The 17,324-nt window shown below is 52.0% G+C and overlaps 1 protein-coding gene across 3 annotated transcripts in view; it reads left to right on the plus strand.

The window, feature by feature from the left end:
* VDR (vitamin D receptor) overlaps nt 1–17,112 on the plus strand; it is a 58,598-nt gene extending 41,486 nt beyond the window's left edge. For all 3 annotated transcript variants that reach the window (XM_058743001.1, XM_058743003.1, XM_058743002.1), the window contains exons 4-9: nt 2,797–2,981; nt 3,260–3,380; nt 6,404–6,575; nt 12,518–12,669; nt 12,887–13,003; nt 14,314–17,112. In XM_058743001.1, coding sequence (XP_058598984.1) covers nt 2,797–2,981; nt 3,260–3,380; nt 6,404–6,575; nt 12,518–12,669; nt 12,887–13,003; nt 14,314–14,573 — 1,007 coding nt within the window. In that variant the 3' untranslated portion in view covers nt 14,574–17,112. The remainder of the gene's footprint in view (nt 1–2,796; nt 2,982–3,259; nt 3,381–6,403; nt 6,576–12,517; nt 12,670–12,886; nt 13,004–14,313) is intronic.
* Nucleotides 17,113–17,324: the final 212 nt, after the last annotated feature.

Below are 17,324 nucleotides of genomic sequence, written 5' to 3' on the forward strand. Positions count from 1 at the left end.
ATTCAATGTGTGCCATCCTGCCATTTTAAGGTACATGCAGTGCTGGTGCACGTCTATCATTTCCTGAGCAAAGGACAATGACTAGCACATAGTAGGTACAATCAGCATAGATGTGTTGGGTGTGCAATCTTTCAGACCATGGAGTCAACACCATGGCCAGGAAGCCTCGCTGGGCTAGCCTTTATGCAGAAACCACAGGAAGTGTAAGATGTTCGCCACCCCCTTAGGTATCCTATGGTTCTAGTGAAAGAGATCTTTATGTTTTAAGTTTATTTATTTATTTTGAGAGAGAGAGAGAGAGAGAGAGAGAGAGAGAGAGAGAGAGAGGTGGTGCAGAGAGAGCAGGAGAGAGAGAATCCCAAGCGGTCTCCAGCTATTGGCATGGAGCCTGACTCGGGAACCGTGAGACCATGACCTGAGTGAGATCAAGAGTCAGACATCAGGGGTGCCTGGGGGGCTCAGTCGGTTAAGCGTCCGACTTCAGCTCAGGTCACGATCTCGCGGTCCATGAGTTCGAGCCCCGCGTCAGGCTCTGGGCTGACGGCTCAGAGCCTGGAACCTGCTTCCGATTCTGTGTCTCCCTCTCTCTCTGCCCCTACCCCGTTCATGCTCTGTCCCTCTCTGTCTCAAAAAAAAAAAAAGTTAAAAAAAGTTAAAAAATAAAAAAAGAGTCAGACATCCAACTGGCTGAGCCACCCAGGTGCCCCTAGTGAAAGAGATCTTGAACATCTTAGGTTCTATCTGCGCAGGCATTTACTGGAGCCTGTACTAACCATAAATATTACAGAGTGGAAGATACTTTGGTGCCAGTGTGTGTGGGAGACAGTAGACACGCCCCAGAAATGAGAAATGAATGCACAGTGCAGATCAGGGCAATCCAGAAAGGCTTCGTGGTAAAAGAGGACTGTAAACTGGGGGCTGAAGAACAGACAGAGCTTGCACCGCTACAGGGGAGAGAAGACCCAGCTGGACAGGCATCCAGTGTAAGTGGAAATGAGGTGGCAAGAGCGAGCGGGTCATGTTCACAGGTCAGCAATCTTGACGTGACCAGAGCACAAGCTGTGTGTCCAGAGGCCCTGGGAAGTGACGCTGCAAAGTTAGGAAGATGTAAAAGCATGGAGAATCTTGACTTTAATTTGGACCGTGGTAAGCAGGAAGGACCCAGAAAAGGTTTCTGAGCGGGAGAGGGATGTCATAGAATCGCAAGGGGATATCAAAGCCTAGTCAGGCTGAGAAACACGTTCTGGGGTGTCTGGTGTGACAGGCAGAGCACCCACCCTCAGGGGAGCAGGAAAGACCAGACACCTAATCTTGGATTCCCGAGGCTAGGGCCTTGCACCTTGTCTTGAATGGAATGCTCCCTGCTCCTTCCCCTTTCACCCCACCTGACCTCTTGGAGTCTGAGCAGACACCCTCTGTGGGAGGAGGCCTGACAGCTCTTTGGGCAGGTGAGTCAATAACCTGGGCGTGGCCTCCTGCGGTCCTCTTAGTATGGCTTACCTCAGCTGTGGAGGGAACTCAACATCCTTTGCCACAGGCTTCCTTTCCTGCCGTGCCCGAGGCTCTGGGTGCCCAACCCCCCCCCCCCCCAGGCTCTCCCTCCCCTCCCACCAGCTTCGTGCATTCTCCCCACCTGAGGGGGCCGGGCCAGTGGGCCTTTCTTAAAGCCCAGAACCCACCCACCCTGGGGTTCTACTTCCTTTCCCTGCTGTTGTGAAACTCCCCAGGTCTGTGGGCAGAAGCGCTGGCGACACCAGCACAGAGCAAGTAGCTACAGGCCGAGGGCCCCAGTGCCCACTCCCGCCGCCAGCACTCTGCAAGCCCCGGCCGGGAGGTCTGTTTGCCCGGCTGCTGTGCCAGGCGTCCCTGCTCCCAGCCCCGCCCTCCCAGGCAGCTGCCCAGCGCGGCGAGGTGGGCACGGCCCTGGGGCCCCTGCACAGCCTGATGGTGGGGTCTCCCCCTTGTCAGACACCCTCACTAGCAGCTGGAGAGAACTGCAAATCAGAGCTTCACGGTGTTATCTTTGGGACTTCTAGAGGCCTGGAAAACTTCCTTGGGCAGAAGTTTCAAGACTAGACAGGCCGGAGGAGGGGTTGTTTTGCGGGAACCGAAGAGCAAAGTCTTTCTAAGTTGGTCAGAGTAGATCAGATGCCCGAGTCCCATGCCTGGAAACTTGGGTGTGGGAATGGCTCCAAAGAGGGGCCTTTCAGCATCTCCCAGCTTCCAACACTGGGACTGGCCACACAGTGCCTCTCACCCTTCCTCCCCCAATGTCTCCCTCGAGATCATGCGCAATGAAGGTGGGGGGAGAAGAGACCGGAATGAGCAGCCGCTCTGTGCTAGGCATGCATTCAGTTCTCAAAACAGCCCATCCTTCAAGGCAGGGGTTATCACTGCCACCACTCTGCCACCCCACATACACACGCTTTTCGGAGGCAGGAGCAACAAAGGGACCTTAGAAGAGTTATGATGGAACAAACTTCTTGGTTTGATTAATGAGAGGAAAGCCCAGAGAGTTCACACGGTTTGCCCAGAATCGTATCACTCGTTCCTGAGAACCCGGACTCGCTAATAATGCCTGAGCATCCCACCTCTCAAATCCTTTCTCCTCCTCTCTCATGCACCTGCCTTTTCACCATGGGAAACCCAGTTTTCCATCCGTGGGGTGGACCTGTGGCAGGAAGCACGCCCGCCCTGTGAGCTCCAAGGGTGAGGGGAGCAGCCCCTCCCCTCTTGTGCCGTTAGTACCTGGAGGAAGCTTTCACATCCCTCTTCCTGACCACCCCCCCCCCCCAGTCATCCTGACGGATGAAGAGGTGCAGCGGAAGCGGGAGATGATCCTGAAACGGAAGGAGGAGGAAGCCTTGAAGGACAGTCTTCGGCCCAAGCTCTCGGAGGAACAGCAGCGCATCATCGCCATCCTGCTGGATGCCCATCACAAGACCTACGACCCCACCTATGCCGACTTTACCCAGTTCCGGGTACGCGTGCTCGCCGGCTGGCCGGGAAGGATGAGCTGCGGTGGTGAAGAGCCACAGGGGGAGCCGGGGCGTGGGGAGTGGGCGCGGAGGACCACGGGCATCCATACCGGGGCACCGGGGGGGGGGGGGTGGGGGGGGGGTTGCTCCGTCCCTCTGGCACCGGGGAGGCCTCCCCCTCCCGTCAGCCTTCCTCAGAGCCCCTCCTGCCAGAGATCAGGGGCAAGGTGGGAAAGTGGCCCCCAAATGTGAGCCTCTGATCCCCCGTCCTTCCCTTCCAGCCTCCGGTTCGTGGGGATGCATGCGGAGGCGGCCGTCCCTCAAGGCCCTCCTCCAGACACACGCCCAGCCTCTCCGGGGACTCATCTTCCACCTGCTCAGATCACTACGCGGCCTCGCTTGGTGAGCCCACTGCCGCCCCCAGGGAGCCCAGGGAGCCCAGCGTGGGAGGAGGGCCCAGAGCTCCCGCAGCCCATCTGCCCTTGGCTGCGGATGGCAGGGTAGCTGTGTGCCAGTGTCCTCCGAACAACCCCCACCCTGCTTCGTTTGGGGGTTTTTCTTTTTCTTTTTTTCTTAAACAGAAGGCTAACTAGCCCGAGGGCCGGTGCTGGGGGGAGGCCAAGCCGGGGTCTGTCTGCAGAGTCCCTGTTCTTTCCTCCAAACAAGGCTTCTGCCCCTGCCTCCGTCCCTGGGGCTAACCTGGTTCCTTTAAATGGTATTTTGAGCCTGGGCCTCTCGGGGGTTCTGGGTTTTTTTGTTGGTTTTTTTTTGTTGTTGTTTTTTTTCCAGTTTAGTTGAGATATAATTGCCATGTACCGTTATATTCGTTTCAGGAATGCAACGTAATGATTGGATACCTGGAGGTGTGGCAAAATGATTACCGCAATAAGTTTAGGTCCTCTCCATCACCTCACAGAGTTACAAAGTTTTCTTTCCCTTGTGGGGAGAGCTTCCAAGATGGACTCTTTTAGCAATTTCCAAATATAGGAGACAGTATAGTCCTCAGAGCCTTGGAGGGTGGTACTCCAGGGGAAGAACATGTGGGTCTGAGCATAGCCTCCCCTCCCCCCCCCCCGCACCCCCCCCCCCCCCCCCGGAGCTCTGTGGGAACCACCAAGGCGCTGGAGGACCTGTCACCTCCAGCACTTGCTTGCTTTTCCTCTTATGGTCCTTTTCTACCTTCTTCCTTATCGTCCTGCCCCTCCCCTCCCCATCCTTCATCCCTCTGCCTCTCACCCAACCCTTCTGCCCTCTGTGTGAGTCCTGCAAAAGGACAGGGATGGGAAAGCCCCTTCCCTCTGGGGAACTAGAACCCTCAGATATGGTGCTTCTGTGCCCAGATCCAAAAGCATTGGGAGGGGTCTCAGTGCAGCTGGACGAGGATAGCCATGGAGCCAGACCATTGTGTCTACCCACCCAGGAGTGACAGGAGGGAGGTAGTGAGGGACTAAAGAAAAGCAGTGGCCATTTCACAGACTGACTGACCCTATGAACCCCTTGTCTTGTAGGGGTTCCTCCCGTGTGTTAATTTTCTGTATCCACTTAGCTGCTCTTGTCACTTAATTGCGTATTTTGCACCAATGAGGATCAGTCTGCATGTTATACATTCAGCTTTGAATAATTCCATACTATTTAGGAGTTTTGATCCCCTCAAAGGTTAATTGATTTGAGGTGCTCACCCCCACCAATGGTATGTTCAGTATAGCATGTGTTTATTTAAAGGGTTGCCTGGCTGGCTTAGTTGGAGGAGTGTGTGACTCTTGATCTTGGGGTCATGAGTTTGAGCCCCATGTTGGCCATAGAGATTACTTAATAAAAAAATTAAATAAATAAATCAATAAATAAATAATTCAAACTAGTTAACGTTTTTAACTTTTTTAAAATATTTACTTCATTTTTGAGAGACAGACAGAGCATGAGCAGGGGAGGGGCAGAGAGAGAGAGAAAGACACAGAATCTGAAGCAGGCTCCAGGCTCTGAGCTGTCAGCACAGAGCCCTACATGGGGCTCAAACTCACGAATCGCGAGATCATGACCTGAGTTGAAGTCAGATGCTTAACCAGCTGAGCCACCCAGGTGCCCCAAACTAGTTAACATTTTTAAAGCAAACGTAATACATGTTCATTAGAGACATTCAGAAAATATAAAGTAAATTATATATATATGTATATATATATACAATAAATATATATATTTTTATATGTAAAATCTTTAAGCCTACTACCCAAGGGTAGTCACCGTTAACACTGTAATATGTCTCGTTCCCATCTTTTTAAAAATTTAAATGCATATGTATATTTACGCAGTGGGATTATGCTGGACACAATATACGTAGCTTGCTTTTTTCTCTTAACAGTATATCATATTTTCCTGTTATTCAATATACCTTTATATTATGTTTAAAGCTGATTAGTATTCTGGGGTATGAATATACAATAACATATCTGGTCTAGATTGTGTCCCAGTGTTTCATTAAGATAATCATATGCTTGTAGCTGAAGATTTGCATTTATTCCAGACTTTTTTCCTTATGATGAATTTATGGAAGTGAAATTACTGGTCAAAGGGCATACATAATTGTAGGTTGCAGACGCCTGCTGTCTTCAATAGCTCTCTAGATTACTTGCATGAATTTATGCTTCCTTTAGCACCCCGTGTCACAAGGGTTGCCTAATTCCCTGCACCTTTACAAACACTGGCACCAAACATATTTGTTTCTAGTTTATTGAGGAAAAGTGTAGACGTTCTAAGTTGTAGATCTTTTTTTTTTTTTTTTTTTTTTTTTTTATTTTTGGGACAGAGAGAGACAGAGCATGAACGGGGGAGGGGCAGAGAGAGAGGGAGACACAGAATCGGAAACAGGCTCCAGGCTCCGAGCCATCAGCCCAGAGCCTGACGCGGGGCTCGAACTCACGGACCGCGAGATCGTGACCTGGCTGAAGTCGGACGCTTAACCAACTGCGCCACCCAGGCGCCCCTCTAAGTTGTAGATCTTGAATCACTAGCGAGGTCTACAACTTAGAACGATCTTTTCCATAAGTTCATTGGTTCCAAATTCATGTTTGATTTGGTCATTAGAAACACATGGTCTGTAACATCGTGGCTCAAGGAAGTCTCATTTCTTGGGGCATCTTTGATCTTTGATTTCACTGCCTTGCTCTGCTTGAAAGTTTTCTTTCAAGTTTCTTTTCAAAGTTTCTAGGATTCCCGGGGAATCCTAGAGGGAAGCCTGGACTGAAGAGTGACCTTGGAGAGAGGCAGTCACTATGGGATTCCTGGCCAGTGACCTTGGAGAGAGGCAGTCACTATGGGATTCCTGACCAGACCTGCTGCTAGGGCACAGGAGGTCCTCACGGAGCCAAGAAGGAGAGTGTCTGGCTCACGTATCCTCAAGAAGTTCTTTCTCTTTCCTCATCCTTCCTCAGATGTGATGGAGCCGACCAGCTTCTCCAATCTGGATCCGAGGGAAGAAGATTCAGATGACCCTTCTGTGACCCTGGACCTGTCCCAGCTCTCGATGCTGCCCCACCTGGCTGACCTGGTCAGTTACAGCATCCAAAAGGTCATCGGCTTTGCCAAGATGATTCCAGGGTTCAGGTAAGAAGAGTCAGAATCCTAGACTGAGCTAGAAGAAGGCCTGGAGGTCAATCCACTGCTTCCCAGAATAGAGACTCAGACCCTACCCCAGACCTCCTACAGCAGGATCTCTGGGAAGTACAGCCCATCTAGCATCACTCAGCAGGCCAGCACTGGAGAGCTATCCATACTCCCACAGTTTCTGGATGACAGAACAAAAGCCCAGAGAGGGTCGGTGGCCAGCCAGGATCATTTTCTAGTGTTAGAGTCAGTATGTGTCAGAGCCAAGGTCTAGAATTCCAAGTTCACTGCCACGTCCCCTCCAGCTGGCTTGGGTCTAACCCTCATGTTAATCCTTTAAATTAAACTTCCATTAATCTCTCACACCCAATGCTGACACCCAAATGAAGTGATAGAGAGGAGAAAGGTTTGGGCAAGAAGACTTGTGAAGTAATTTCAAATCCCAGAGGGAGACAGTTTTCCTGGCACACGTAACCGGGGCCTCCTTCACCCCAATTTCCATGAAAAGCCCTTTTCCTAACCATACTGAGACCTTTTGCCAAAACAGATAGGTATGAGGAGTTCTACTGGAGTAAAGATCCTCTGTTATGGATTCATTGCTACAAATTTCATTCATTCACCTGTTTTATTGTTTTGGTAATGATGGCACATATATTTAAATGGCCATGTAGTGTTAAATATTCTTAAAATAATAGAGCATTGACACTTTCAGTAGAATGTGGGGAGCTAGTTATATCTATACTGACATATGATTTATATCATTTGGAGCATTGCCATGCAATACGTACACAATGTAGTGGAGAGAAAGAAAGAAATCACTAACGTGCACTATAAACCATCAATTTCGGGAACAATAATTGCAATTGCAGCAGAAGGGGCCTCGGATGCTTTCTAGAGGCCGATGCTCAGATTCAGTGCTGGAATTCTGGGAGCCTAGAAAGACCTGACATTGGCCAGCTCTGGATGGAAATTAATGTGACATGCTATTTATTGTTTTGGGAATCTCTCTGCCATGCAAGGGTGCCATCAGCTACTGTCTAAATGACTGCATCGCCAGCTAGATGGTGACAGCTCACAGAGCCAAACGCAATTCTGCCCAGTGTGTACCTGCCCTGAGACGGCTAGCTCTCTGTTATTTTATGCCTGTCAGCAACTCAGATACCAGGGGCCCTCCTATGCTCTTCCCCTGGGAATGAACGTGAAAATTGTAAAGAAGAGAAAAACATGAAATGCCCTTACTGCAATGAGACACCCTTGAGACGCTCTTACTGCGTTGCATGTTTCGGTTGCCAAAGAATCCAGGGTCACCGTGGCATCCGGCAGGAATGAGCTGCGGAGTGTCACCTGTGAGCTGAGTGGTGCACTGGGCCTGGGATCTACCCTCCAGAGCCTTTCCTTGGAACTGACAACACATTCCAATTCCCGCGAGTTCCAGCTCCCTCCTACACTCTTCAAGATAGTGTTTGCAAACTCTCTCGGTTCCAGAGTCTTGTTTTGTGTAAACAGCTAGAGACAAAAACACTTCAAGGTGCCGATGGATACACGGTAGCACCCGGCTTCCACCCTAGTTCCAGGGAGCTGTGTGTGCAGTGCTCCTCTTTCCTGGGCTGGTGGGGAGCTGGGGGAGAGCACCCCTGAAGCTCTGTCCAGATGCTCACGTTTGCTGATTCTGAGTGGTGGCTGGGATTGCACACATGCGGAAACTGTCCTAAAAAAAGCCATCTGTTGAACCAGGTGACCCCAAGGCAGCCCCCTGAAGTAAGCAACCCAAGCCCCCATTTTTCTCCCATGCCCTTGGCCCCCATCCCTTACCCTTGCCACATACACCCTGACACAAATAGCATGACCCGCCGCCCCTTGGTGTCTCTCTCCAAGAATGAGTTGAAGTCTTCCCCGTCCTTCCATATCCAGGCTCATTTCCAGAGTTCCCTAGTCTAGCCCTGCATTCATGGCCACAGTAAGGTATAGAGGAGCAGACACTGAATCAATCCAGCTATTGATCCAAAATCAGTTACATTGATCCTGCACGTGCTTGGGTTGGCTTCTCTCTTCAGCCTGACTTAAGAAATCTCAGCATGAGGAGCACGTGGGTGGCCCAGGTGGTTGAGCGTCCGATTCTTGATTTCCGCTCAGGTCATGATCTCATGGCATCTGAGTTCAAGCCCCGAGTTGGGCTGTGTGCTGAGATCATGGAGCCCGTTTGGGATTCTCTCGCTCTCTGTCTCTGTCTGCCTCTCCCTCCCCCTCTCAAAATAAATGAACTTAAAAAAATAAAAAGAAATCTCAGAATGGAAGGTGTTCCAGTAAAAACGGAGCCGGCCTTGGCAAGAGCTCTGAGGGTGAGGGGAAAGGACACTGATGTGGATACTCCCAGGCTTTGGTGGGACCCAGGTGGGTCTCCAGCTCTGCTGGTTTCCCAAGAAGTGAGAGAACAGTGGCTGCATCCTGGCTTTGATCCTGTTGCCTGTAGTCAGGGGTGGAGGGTGTGGGGAGGGCAGAATGAGACTTCTGTGTGGGTGAGTGCAGGGGGATGGAGGGGAGAGGCTGAGACTCCAGCGCATACTTGGGACCAGAGTGGGGCGGGACTGAATGAGTGTGTAGGGTGTGAACTGCACGGTGATATGGCCTTGGGCCTGCTCCTGCTTCCCACCTCCCCTCCCTCAACCTCTCAGTCTGCACCCCACAAATCTCCTTCCCTCAGCACTTCAAAAGTAAGGCATGGGGGAAGTGGCATCAGGAGCGGCATCCAAATGGCCAGGAGCCATCTTGGATCTGAGAACCGAGGACCCCCAGGTTTCATTGCCAAGAGGTATAAGAGGGACTAGGCCAAACCAACTGGGGCCCAGCCTTCTGGGCAAAAGTGAGGCCTTTGACCTCACTGCCATTTCTATTCCCAGGGGATCCTTCCTGGGTCAAAGGCCTGGGGTCATAGTGCATCCCTCTTCCTATGCCTTCTGTTCTGTATTCCTTGTTCATTTCTGTAACAAATAGCTTTCTTCCTGTGAGGGCTACAAGTTGACTAGGACATAGTTCCTGGCCTCCAGGGTTCAGTGTCTGATGGAAGAGATATACACTGAGACAACTGCTATAAAGAGATAAGAGCCAAGAGAGGCCTGCTGGAGATACTGTGGGAATGCAAGTGGGGAGGGGCCGGGCTCTGCTGGGGTGGGGGGACGAGACAGTGGGTCTCCAGAGCACCTTGCAGATGCCCAGAAGCGGCCAGTTACTGGTGTGAAAACTGACCCGGGTATAAATATGACACAGGTCAGAGAGAGGAGACACAGAGCCTGAGCTGGTGCCTGTCAGCAGGAACGAGATCTCTTGCTGATATCCCCTTTATTTCCACCTGTACCCTGCCCACCACCATCCCCACTTCTGGCCGTGAATTGCACTTAAAAAGTCCCTGGATTTCTGGGCTGTAATTTGAGGTCGTTCTAGGTTTGTTTTCATAGAAGCAGTGTGCCTGGATCACAATTGGCAGGGTGCCACTGAACTCTCTCTGGCAAGGCTCACGTGGGATGTTTGTTCACTTCTGGCCATCCATTTCAAGTGGGCCATTGAACTAAAGGTTATGTACAAAAAATATGCCTCATGGAATTACTAAAAATAGCAAAAATTAGAAGCAACAAAAATGTCCAAAAAATAGGTGGATGGGAGACTGATTACATAAACCGCAGTATGTTGATAAAATACAATCTTATGCAACTCATTATGAACTGGGCTACAGAAATGCTCATGGTGTAGGAAGTGTGACACAAAACTACTATGAACTCAACCATGTTTTAAAAAGAGATTTCAGGGGCACGTGGGTGGCTCAGTCAGTTAAGCGTCTGACTCTTGATTTCCGCTCGGGTCATGATCTCATGGTTGGTGGGATTGAGCCCTGAGTCGGGATCTGTGCCTGCTTGGGATTCTCTCTCTCACTCTCTCTCTGCCCCTCCCCAGCTCATGCATGCTATTTCTTTCTCTCTTAAAATATGTAAATAAAAATTTAAAAAATAAAAATAAAAAGACTTATCTGCATTAAAAAAAAAAAAAAGATAGGAAGGAAATACACCAAAAGGGTCATTGTGGTTATACAGCAATTTTTACTCACTTTGATATTTTTCCTGTATTTTCCAAAGATTTAATAATGAGCATCTTTTATTGTCTAATGAGTTAAAACCAAAATGGGACATTAGTTTATATTTTCAAAATGTGAGTTGAGCATCGAGGGAAAAGTGACAAGGATGGTGAGATGCCTAGACCCCATGTCATTGTGGCTGTCTGTCCTGGAGAAGACACAGGGTCCCAGGGTAACTTTCAATAGTTAAAGGATGCCCCACGCCTAATGGAGAAGTCTGGTGCTGTGTTCCTTGAGAGGACAGAAGTACAAGCGATGGATGAGGGTGTCCTCCTGTGGGTGTAGCTCCATAGAAGAAGAAGCTATTAACCCAGGAGCTAACAACCCTATGGCTGTATCCAGAGACCATGAGCTTCCTGACCCCGGAAGGATCCTGCATCTGTTAGGAATGCGGAAGAAGGAATTGGAGCGCGTAGCCTCCATGAAGTGCCTTCCAACTCTAGCACTTTGAGACTTCTTTTTCAATGCAGACCCTTTGCGGCCATCCTCACCACCATCTGTCACCTGTTGACGCAGCCCTCTCATCAGTTAACATCTGCTTCCCACCTTTCCACATACCAAAGTGTGGCCATGGAGAGGATGACTGCCCTCCCACAAGATAGCTGGGTGGAAATACACAGTCAGGAAGAGAAAAGGAGGGAAAACTGGAAGCAAGTTGGTTTGCGGGTGCTGCTTTTTCCTTGTCATTGTCCAGGCAAGCCCAGCTCGTGACTCAGAATAGTGGAACCAGTCATTGGCCTCTTGACTCATCAGCACGTAAAGATGTGACCTTCTCGTTGTGCTCAGAGTTCAATAATCATTGTGTGGGCAACTCTAAGGTGATTGGGAAGTGGTGCTGGCCCTTAAGTAGCTTGCGGTGAGAGCCACACACAAGCATATGAAGAGAAGGGGTGAGGTGGAAAGAGCAAAGTAGGAGCATAAGCCACAGGCTGTGAAGAAATGGCACTAATACTTCTGAAGGTAACCAGGGGGTGGAGGGCACTGAGGGAGACCTCACTGGGTTCAGAATCAGGATGGTAAGGTGGAGCAGTAAAAGAAATACGTTCTTGGCTGGAGCTGTCCCACGCCCAAAGGCAAGGTGGTGTGAGAACACACAACATTGAACGTGGAATAGTCTGAAGTTGCTAGAGTGGAGGGTTGGAGTTTGTGAAGGGAGGAGTACTGGAAAGACGGGTTGGAGCCAAGTGATGGCGTATGGGCTTGATCCTGAGGGGGTCGAGAAGCAGTAAGGTTCCTCCGCACACAGGCGACGTCTCCCTGAAGCAGCAATAAGAAACACGAAGAGAGAGACTTGATTCCAGGGTTCTAATAAGAGGCCACTGAAAAAGATGAGGGAGCTCTGAACCAGAGCAGTCCTGATGGTAGTGGGAAGGAGGTCAAAGGCTCAAGAGATGTCCTGGAGACAGAGTTGGCTGAGCTGTACTTTTGAGAAGGACCAGAGGACATGAGGGGCGTTGAAGATGACCATGGCCACACCTTCTGCAGACCTCCGCATTCATGCTCTAACCCTCACAGCTTCCTCAGGCTCATCTTCCCTAATAGCTCTGGCTGCTTAGGCCTGGGAGGCACTGGCACGCCCCTGGGTTCTCCTGCCTTAGATGCTGAGCTAATTTACCTTCAGCATTGGTGCACAAACACAGGCTTGAGTTGTTCTCCCTCAAGAGACAGTTTTATCCTTTCCAGTCAGGCCACCAGCTCCTCAATGGAGGACCCAGGGCACATGCGGGTCACCTGGCAGGCACCTGTCAAAACATACACTGATTTGCCTGACTTGAAGTCCTTGACCAGTAACCTGACTCCTCCCTGCCCTCCCTGGCAGAGATCTCACTTCTGAGGACCAGATTGTGCTGCTGAAGTCAAGTGCCATTGAGGTCATCATGTTGCGCTCTAACCAATCCTTCCTCATGGACGACATGTCCTGGACCTGTGGCAGCCAGGACTATAAGTACCGCATCAGTGATGTGACCAAAGGTACATTCGGGCTCCACCTCCACCCTCCCCAGCGCCCAGACTCTGGCTCCACCCTTCCTGGGGTCATGAGCCCTGATCAGGCACATGGGAGGGCGCTAGACAGCAATGGGGAGACAAGGGTGAGACACAGGACCCGTCTAGGTTGGAGGCGGGGTGGGGTGGTTTGGGTGTGTGGCTCCTCAGCTCTGCCCACAGCATCTGGCCATCTCTCTCCTAGCCGGACACAGCCTGGAGCTGATTGAGCCCCTCGTCAAGTTCCAGGTGGGGCTGAAGAAGCTGAACTTGCATGAGGAGGAGCATGTCCTGCTCATGGCCATCTGCATTGTCTCCCCAGGTATGGGGCCCAACAGTGGGGAACGTAGTGACCTGGGAAGGGGGAATAGAAGGCACTGAGCCCTCCTGAGGGCCAGCAGGGCAGTCTGGAGGGAGGAGTGAGCAGAAGGAGAGACAGACGAGGAAGCGCCCACTTTGCTGGGTTTGCACAGCCCATATGATGTGTGTATATTGAGGGGTCCCTCACTGCCCTGGACCCTGAGACCATAGGTGATTCATAGGTGGAACTCTGAGGAACGAGATAAATGGGTTTTCTCAGGTCACAGACAGGTCTGGATATTCCCAATATGCAGGTTCTGCTCTTGTGTGAATTGGACTGAACTTTGCAGACCTACCTGAGATCCCCTGTGGGGTTGGGTACAAAAACTTGGGGCCTATAGGTGATTCTGCCCAGAAAGCTTGCCTGACTGATTTTGGAGGCAGTGTGCTGTGGCCCTTGAGCTCTTCTGTCTATTGGGTTTGGTGGAGAGAGAGAGGTTGAGGAAGAGGGAGTCATGGTCCTGGGGATGTTATATTGGTGATGAGGCCAGGCTGCCTCAGTCTGGACTATGCTGAGGGAACAAGAAAGTGGCCTCTGATCAGGGATGGGCTGGGGACCCATGGACATGGGTTACCCTCCCCCTGCCCATGGAGCATTCATTCATTTGTTCATTCATTCATTCATTCATACACTCAGCAATGATTTATTGAGCACCTGCTAAGTACCGGGCATTGTGCTGGGCATAGGGATTCAGCAGCCAACAGGACACAGACTTCTTTTCCACAAAGTGTAGGAGGAGACATCAAGCAATTACTATTCAATGACTAATTTTAATGTGATGAAAGTTTTAAAAATAAAGAAGTGATACTATAGCAGGGTATAATAGAAGGAGAGAACTTGATTTAGTCTGGGCCATGGAGGTAGGGGGTCATCAGGAATGGCCTTCTTGAGGAAGACCTGAAAAATCAGTAAGAGTCAAAGATACAAGAGCTAAGTTCCATGCAGAGGGAACACAAATGTGAGGTCTGGAGGCCAGAGAGCTTGACACATCAGGATACTGATGGAAAGATGGAGCATAGAGATGGAGGGAGAGAGTTGAGCTGAAGACAGGGCCAGGTGGGACCTAGGACTTGATCCTAAATGCAACAGGAAGTGGTTGAGAGGCTTTAGGGAGGATGATGGTGTCACAGGTCAGCAGCCATACAGGGGTGACCTAGGAGGATGCTAAGCTTGGGCGTTGGTCTGGACATAGGGGTACTGGAGAGACTGAATATTACAGGACCTGGCTCAGAGCTCCCATGCCTTCTCCCCCTGTCTCCGTGTACTCACAGACCGTCCCGGCGTGCAGGATGCTGCGCTGGTCGAGGCCATCCAGGACCGCCTGTCCAACACATTGCAGACCTACATCCGCTGCCGCCACCCACCCCCTGGAAGCCACCTGCTCTACGCCAAGATGATCCAGAAGCTAGCCGACCTGCGTAGCCTCAATGAGGAGCACTCCAAGCAGTACCGCTGCCTCTCCTTCCAGCCTGAGTGCAGCATGAAGCTCACACCGCTGGTGCTGGAGGTGTTTGGCAACGAGATTTCCTGACCAGGGAGACTGGCAGGGGCACCCGGGTGGTGCTGCTCCTCTGGGGCCCTGTGCCCTGGCCTGGGGCAGGCTGCTGCCCGGCAGCCCTTCCCACCCCATCTGGAGTTCAGCCCCTCCTCCCCTACTGCCCCTCTCTCCCCAGCCGCTCCCATCTCCTGCCCAACCTAACACCAGGTCTCCCTTTCCTGCCGACCACAGGCTGCCCCCAAGCCCTTGGGACCTCAGTCGTGAGGAGTTGCTGTTTATTTGACAAAGAAACTCAAATGGGGGCAGAGGGCAGAGGCCGAAGGTGGGGCCTTGCCCAGGGATGCCCTTACCGCTCCAAAAGTGACTGCTTGGCCGATGCCGAGGGGACAGTCGGGCAGGAGCAACGCACCCATTCCTCAGGGACAGAGATACCTGTACCTCCCCCCACTCCAGGCCCCCATGTCCAGAGCCTAGTGGGGATCTCCTTCCCCCTGCCCCGCCCATGGTACATGACTAGCCACCACCCCCACCCCCATCTCAGCCTACTGCCGGTCTGTGCTGTCTTGTCCCAGGCAGTGTGCCACCGGCGGGGCTCCTCCCTTTGCCTTCCCACCCTGGCCTGTCCAGGAGACTCACTGCCAAGGATGACCAAAAACAAGGTGACAGAGGTCACAACCCCCACCCCTCTCTGTTGGCCAAAGGGCACTTGCCCGACACTTCAATGCCCACCTTCATCTCATTGCTATGGTAACAGTCTCCCTGGAAGTCGCTATGGTAAGGTGGGCTTTCTCCTCCTGGCAGGGGCCGCTAGCCCAGAGCCCACCTGCTGAGAAGCCCAAGGAGAGAAGAGAGCAGGGCCTAGGAGGTAGGGGACAGGCAAACCCAGCCTCACAGGAGGGTGGTGGGTGGTGGCCACAGCTGTCTGGTCTTCAAGTCCACGGCTCCTTGACCTGGATCTAACAGGTTGGTTGAGCTGAGAGCTTTCCTTCCAACGATCCACGTGGCAAGACTGAGTTGCCCCCAGGTTGCAGAGAAGTGCCTAGCAGCGTCCTCACCCTCGCCCCGCCAGTGCCTTACCTCCCACCCAGGAGAGAGAGAACTGGTGGCCATGGGTGCTGGAGGAGCCTCACCCGAGGATGGTCAAGTGTGATGCAGAGATGGGAGCACCTTCCCAAACACTTCATGGTCTGGAGAAGCAGTGCCCCTCTGCGTGCCAGCAGGCTACCTCTTTTCCACTTGGTAGGGTAGGATGGAAGAGAAGAACCCTCAGACAGACCCCGACAGCCCAGGCCATGCTCTCCCCCCGCCCATCTGGGCGTGGTTCCCAGACTGCCATCCCCCAGAGACCCAGGAGCTAGTGCTCCAACACCTCGTTGTGGGAGGAGAGAGAGCGGGCTGGCTGCTGGGGACTAGGCAGAGGGAGGACCTGGGGGTGGAGTCACGTGGGGCTGGTTCCCTTCTTATTCTCACTCCACCACCACCCCCAAATCTGGAAGGGGTGGGGGGGGGGGACCTAACTTCCGACTCCATTTTCCCTTCCAGAGCTAGCCCAGCCCAGGAGGTGGGAGCTCTTGTTCTGTTTACTCTGGGGGGGGGGTCCCCGGGTACGTGAGTCATAGGTGTGTGGGACCACTGCAGACGGGGCTCTTCCGGGAGTCAGAGAGGGTCCCTCGGATCGCTGCTTGAGTTTGGGGAGCACAGCCGCATTCAAGATCTCAATGGTGGGGGGGGGGGTAGTCCCCGTCAGTCGATGCTGCCTCCACCCTCCTCTGTTCTCCCAAAGGCCCGGGAGCAATCAGACTCACACTGTGAGCACCATCCGTGTCCACCGGGCCCAGTGTTTCTTCCAGTGGGGAAGCATCTGAGAGCCACGTTTCTTACCGCACGATACCATCTGCATGGCCAAGTCTGACATTCATCAGCCGTGAGTCGTTTCCAGCATCAGACTCCGTTTTGTACTACATCCGAATGTAGCAGGTGGTAGACACCACTGATGAGGAGATATTTCTGGAAGAAACACTTACTCTGTAAAAATTCCATACGCCAGTTATTGGTATTGTCCTTGCTGTTCTTTTACAAATTAGGGCGAGAGCCTGGTTGGATTCTGCAGAAGACTTTGGTCTCACTGGCTAGTCGGTGGGAAAAAAGGTTTAAAAATCGCTACACTAGTTCAACTCCCTTGCTAAGGAAAATGGACGTTTAGAAGGAAGTGTGGCTGGCCAAGCTCAGACAGTTAGTTAGGAGGGGTCCAGAGCCGGCCTGGACTGTGAACCCCCAGACCAGTGCTCTATTCACAAACCACGCTCAAGCTCGGGCCCCTGAAGGCTAACCTGGTCCCTTAGGGGAAGGTCTGGATTTTAGACAGCAAACCTAGATCCTGGACCCCTGCCTTCCTTCCCTGAGTTGTCACCCTCCTGACCCATCAGGAGGAGGAGGAGGAGGGACACCTCAGCCTGTGTCTCAATGTGAATCAGACCCCCCACCCCCACCCCTAATGTGGCCCTGGCCGAACGGGGTCTCTGCCTCAGCTCTGTATCATGCTGTTGCCTTATCAATAAAATGCATTTGTGTTTGTAATGTCTCTACTTTCCCAGTTCCCCCTCTCCCCCTGCCTTCTCCAGGGCACCCGACCGGCCACCCTGGGAACACCAGCTGCTCAGCTCTGGGGCCCACAGCACCAGCTCACTACCAAAGGAAAGTCTAGGAGTAAGGGAGGAAAAGACTGGAGGAAAAGTGAGGTTTCGCGGGACTGAATTGGGAGAAAATATTATCACCTATTGTTTT

The sequence above is a fragment of the Neofelis nebulosa genome, chromosome 8 (assembly GCF_028018385.1).
Source record: "Neofelis nebulosa isolate mNeoNeb1 chromosome 8, mNeoNeb1.pri, whole genome shotgun sequence".
Taxonomy (NCBI): domain Eukaryota; kingdom Metazoa; phylum Chordata; class Mammalia; order Carnivora; family Felidae; genus Neofelis; species Neofelis nebulosa.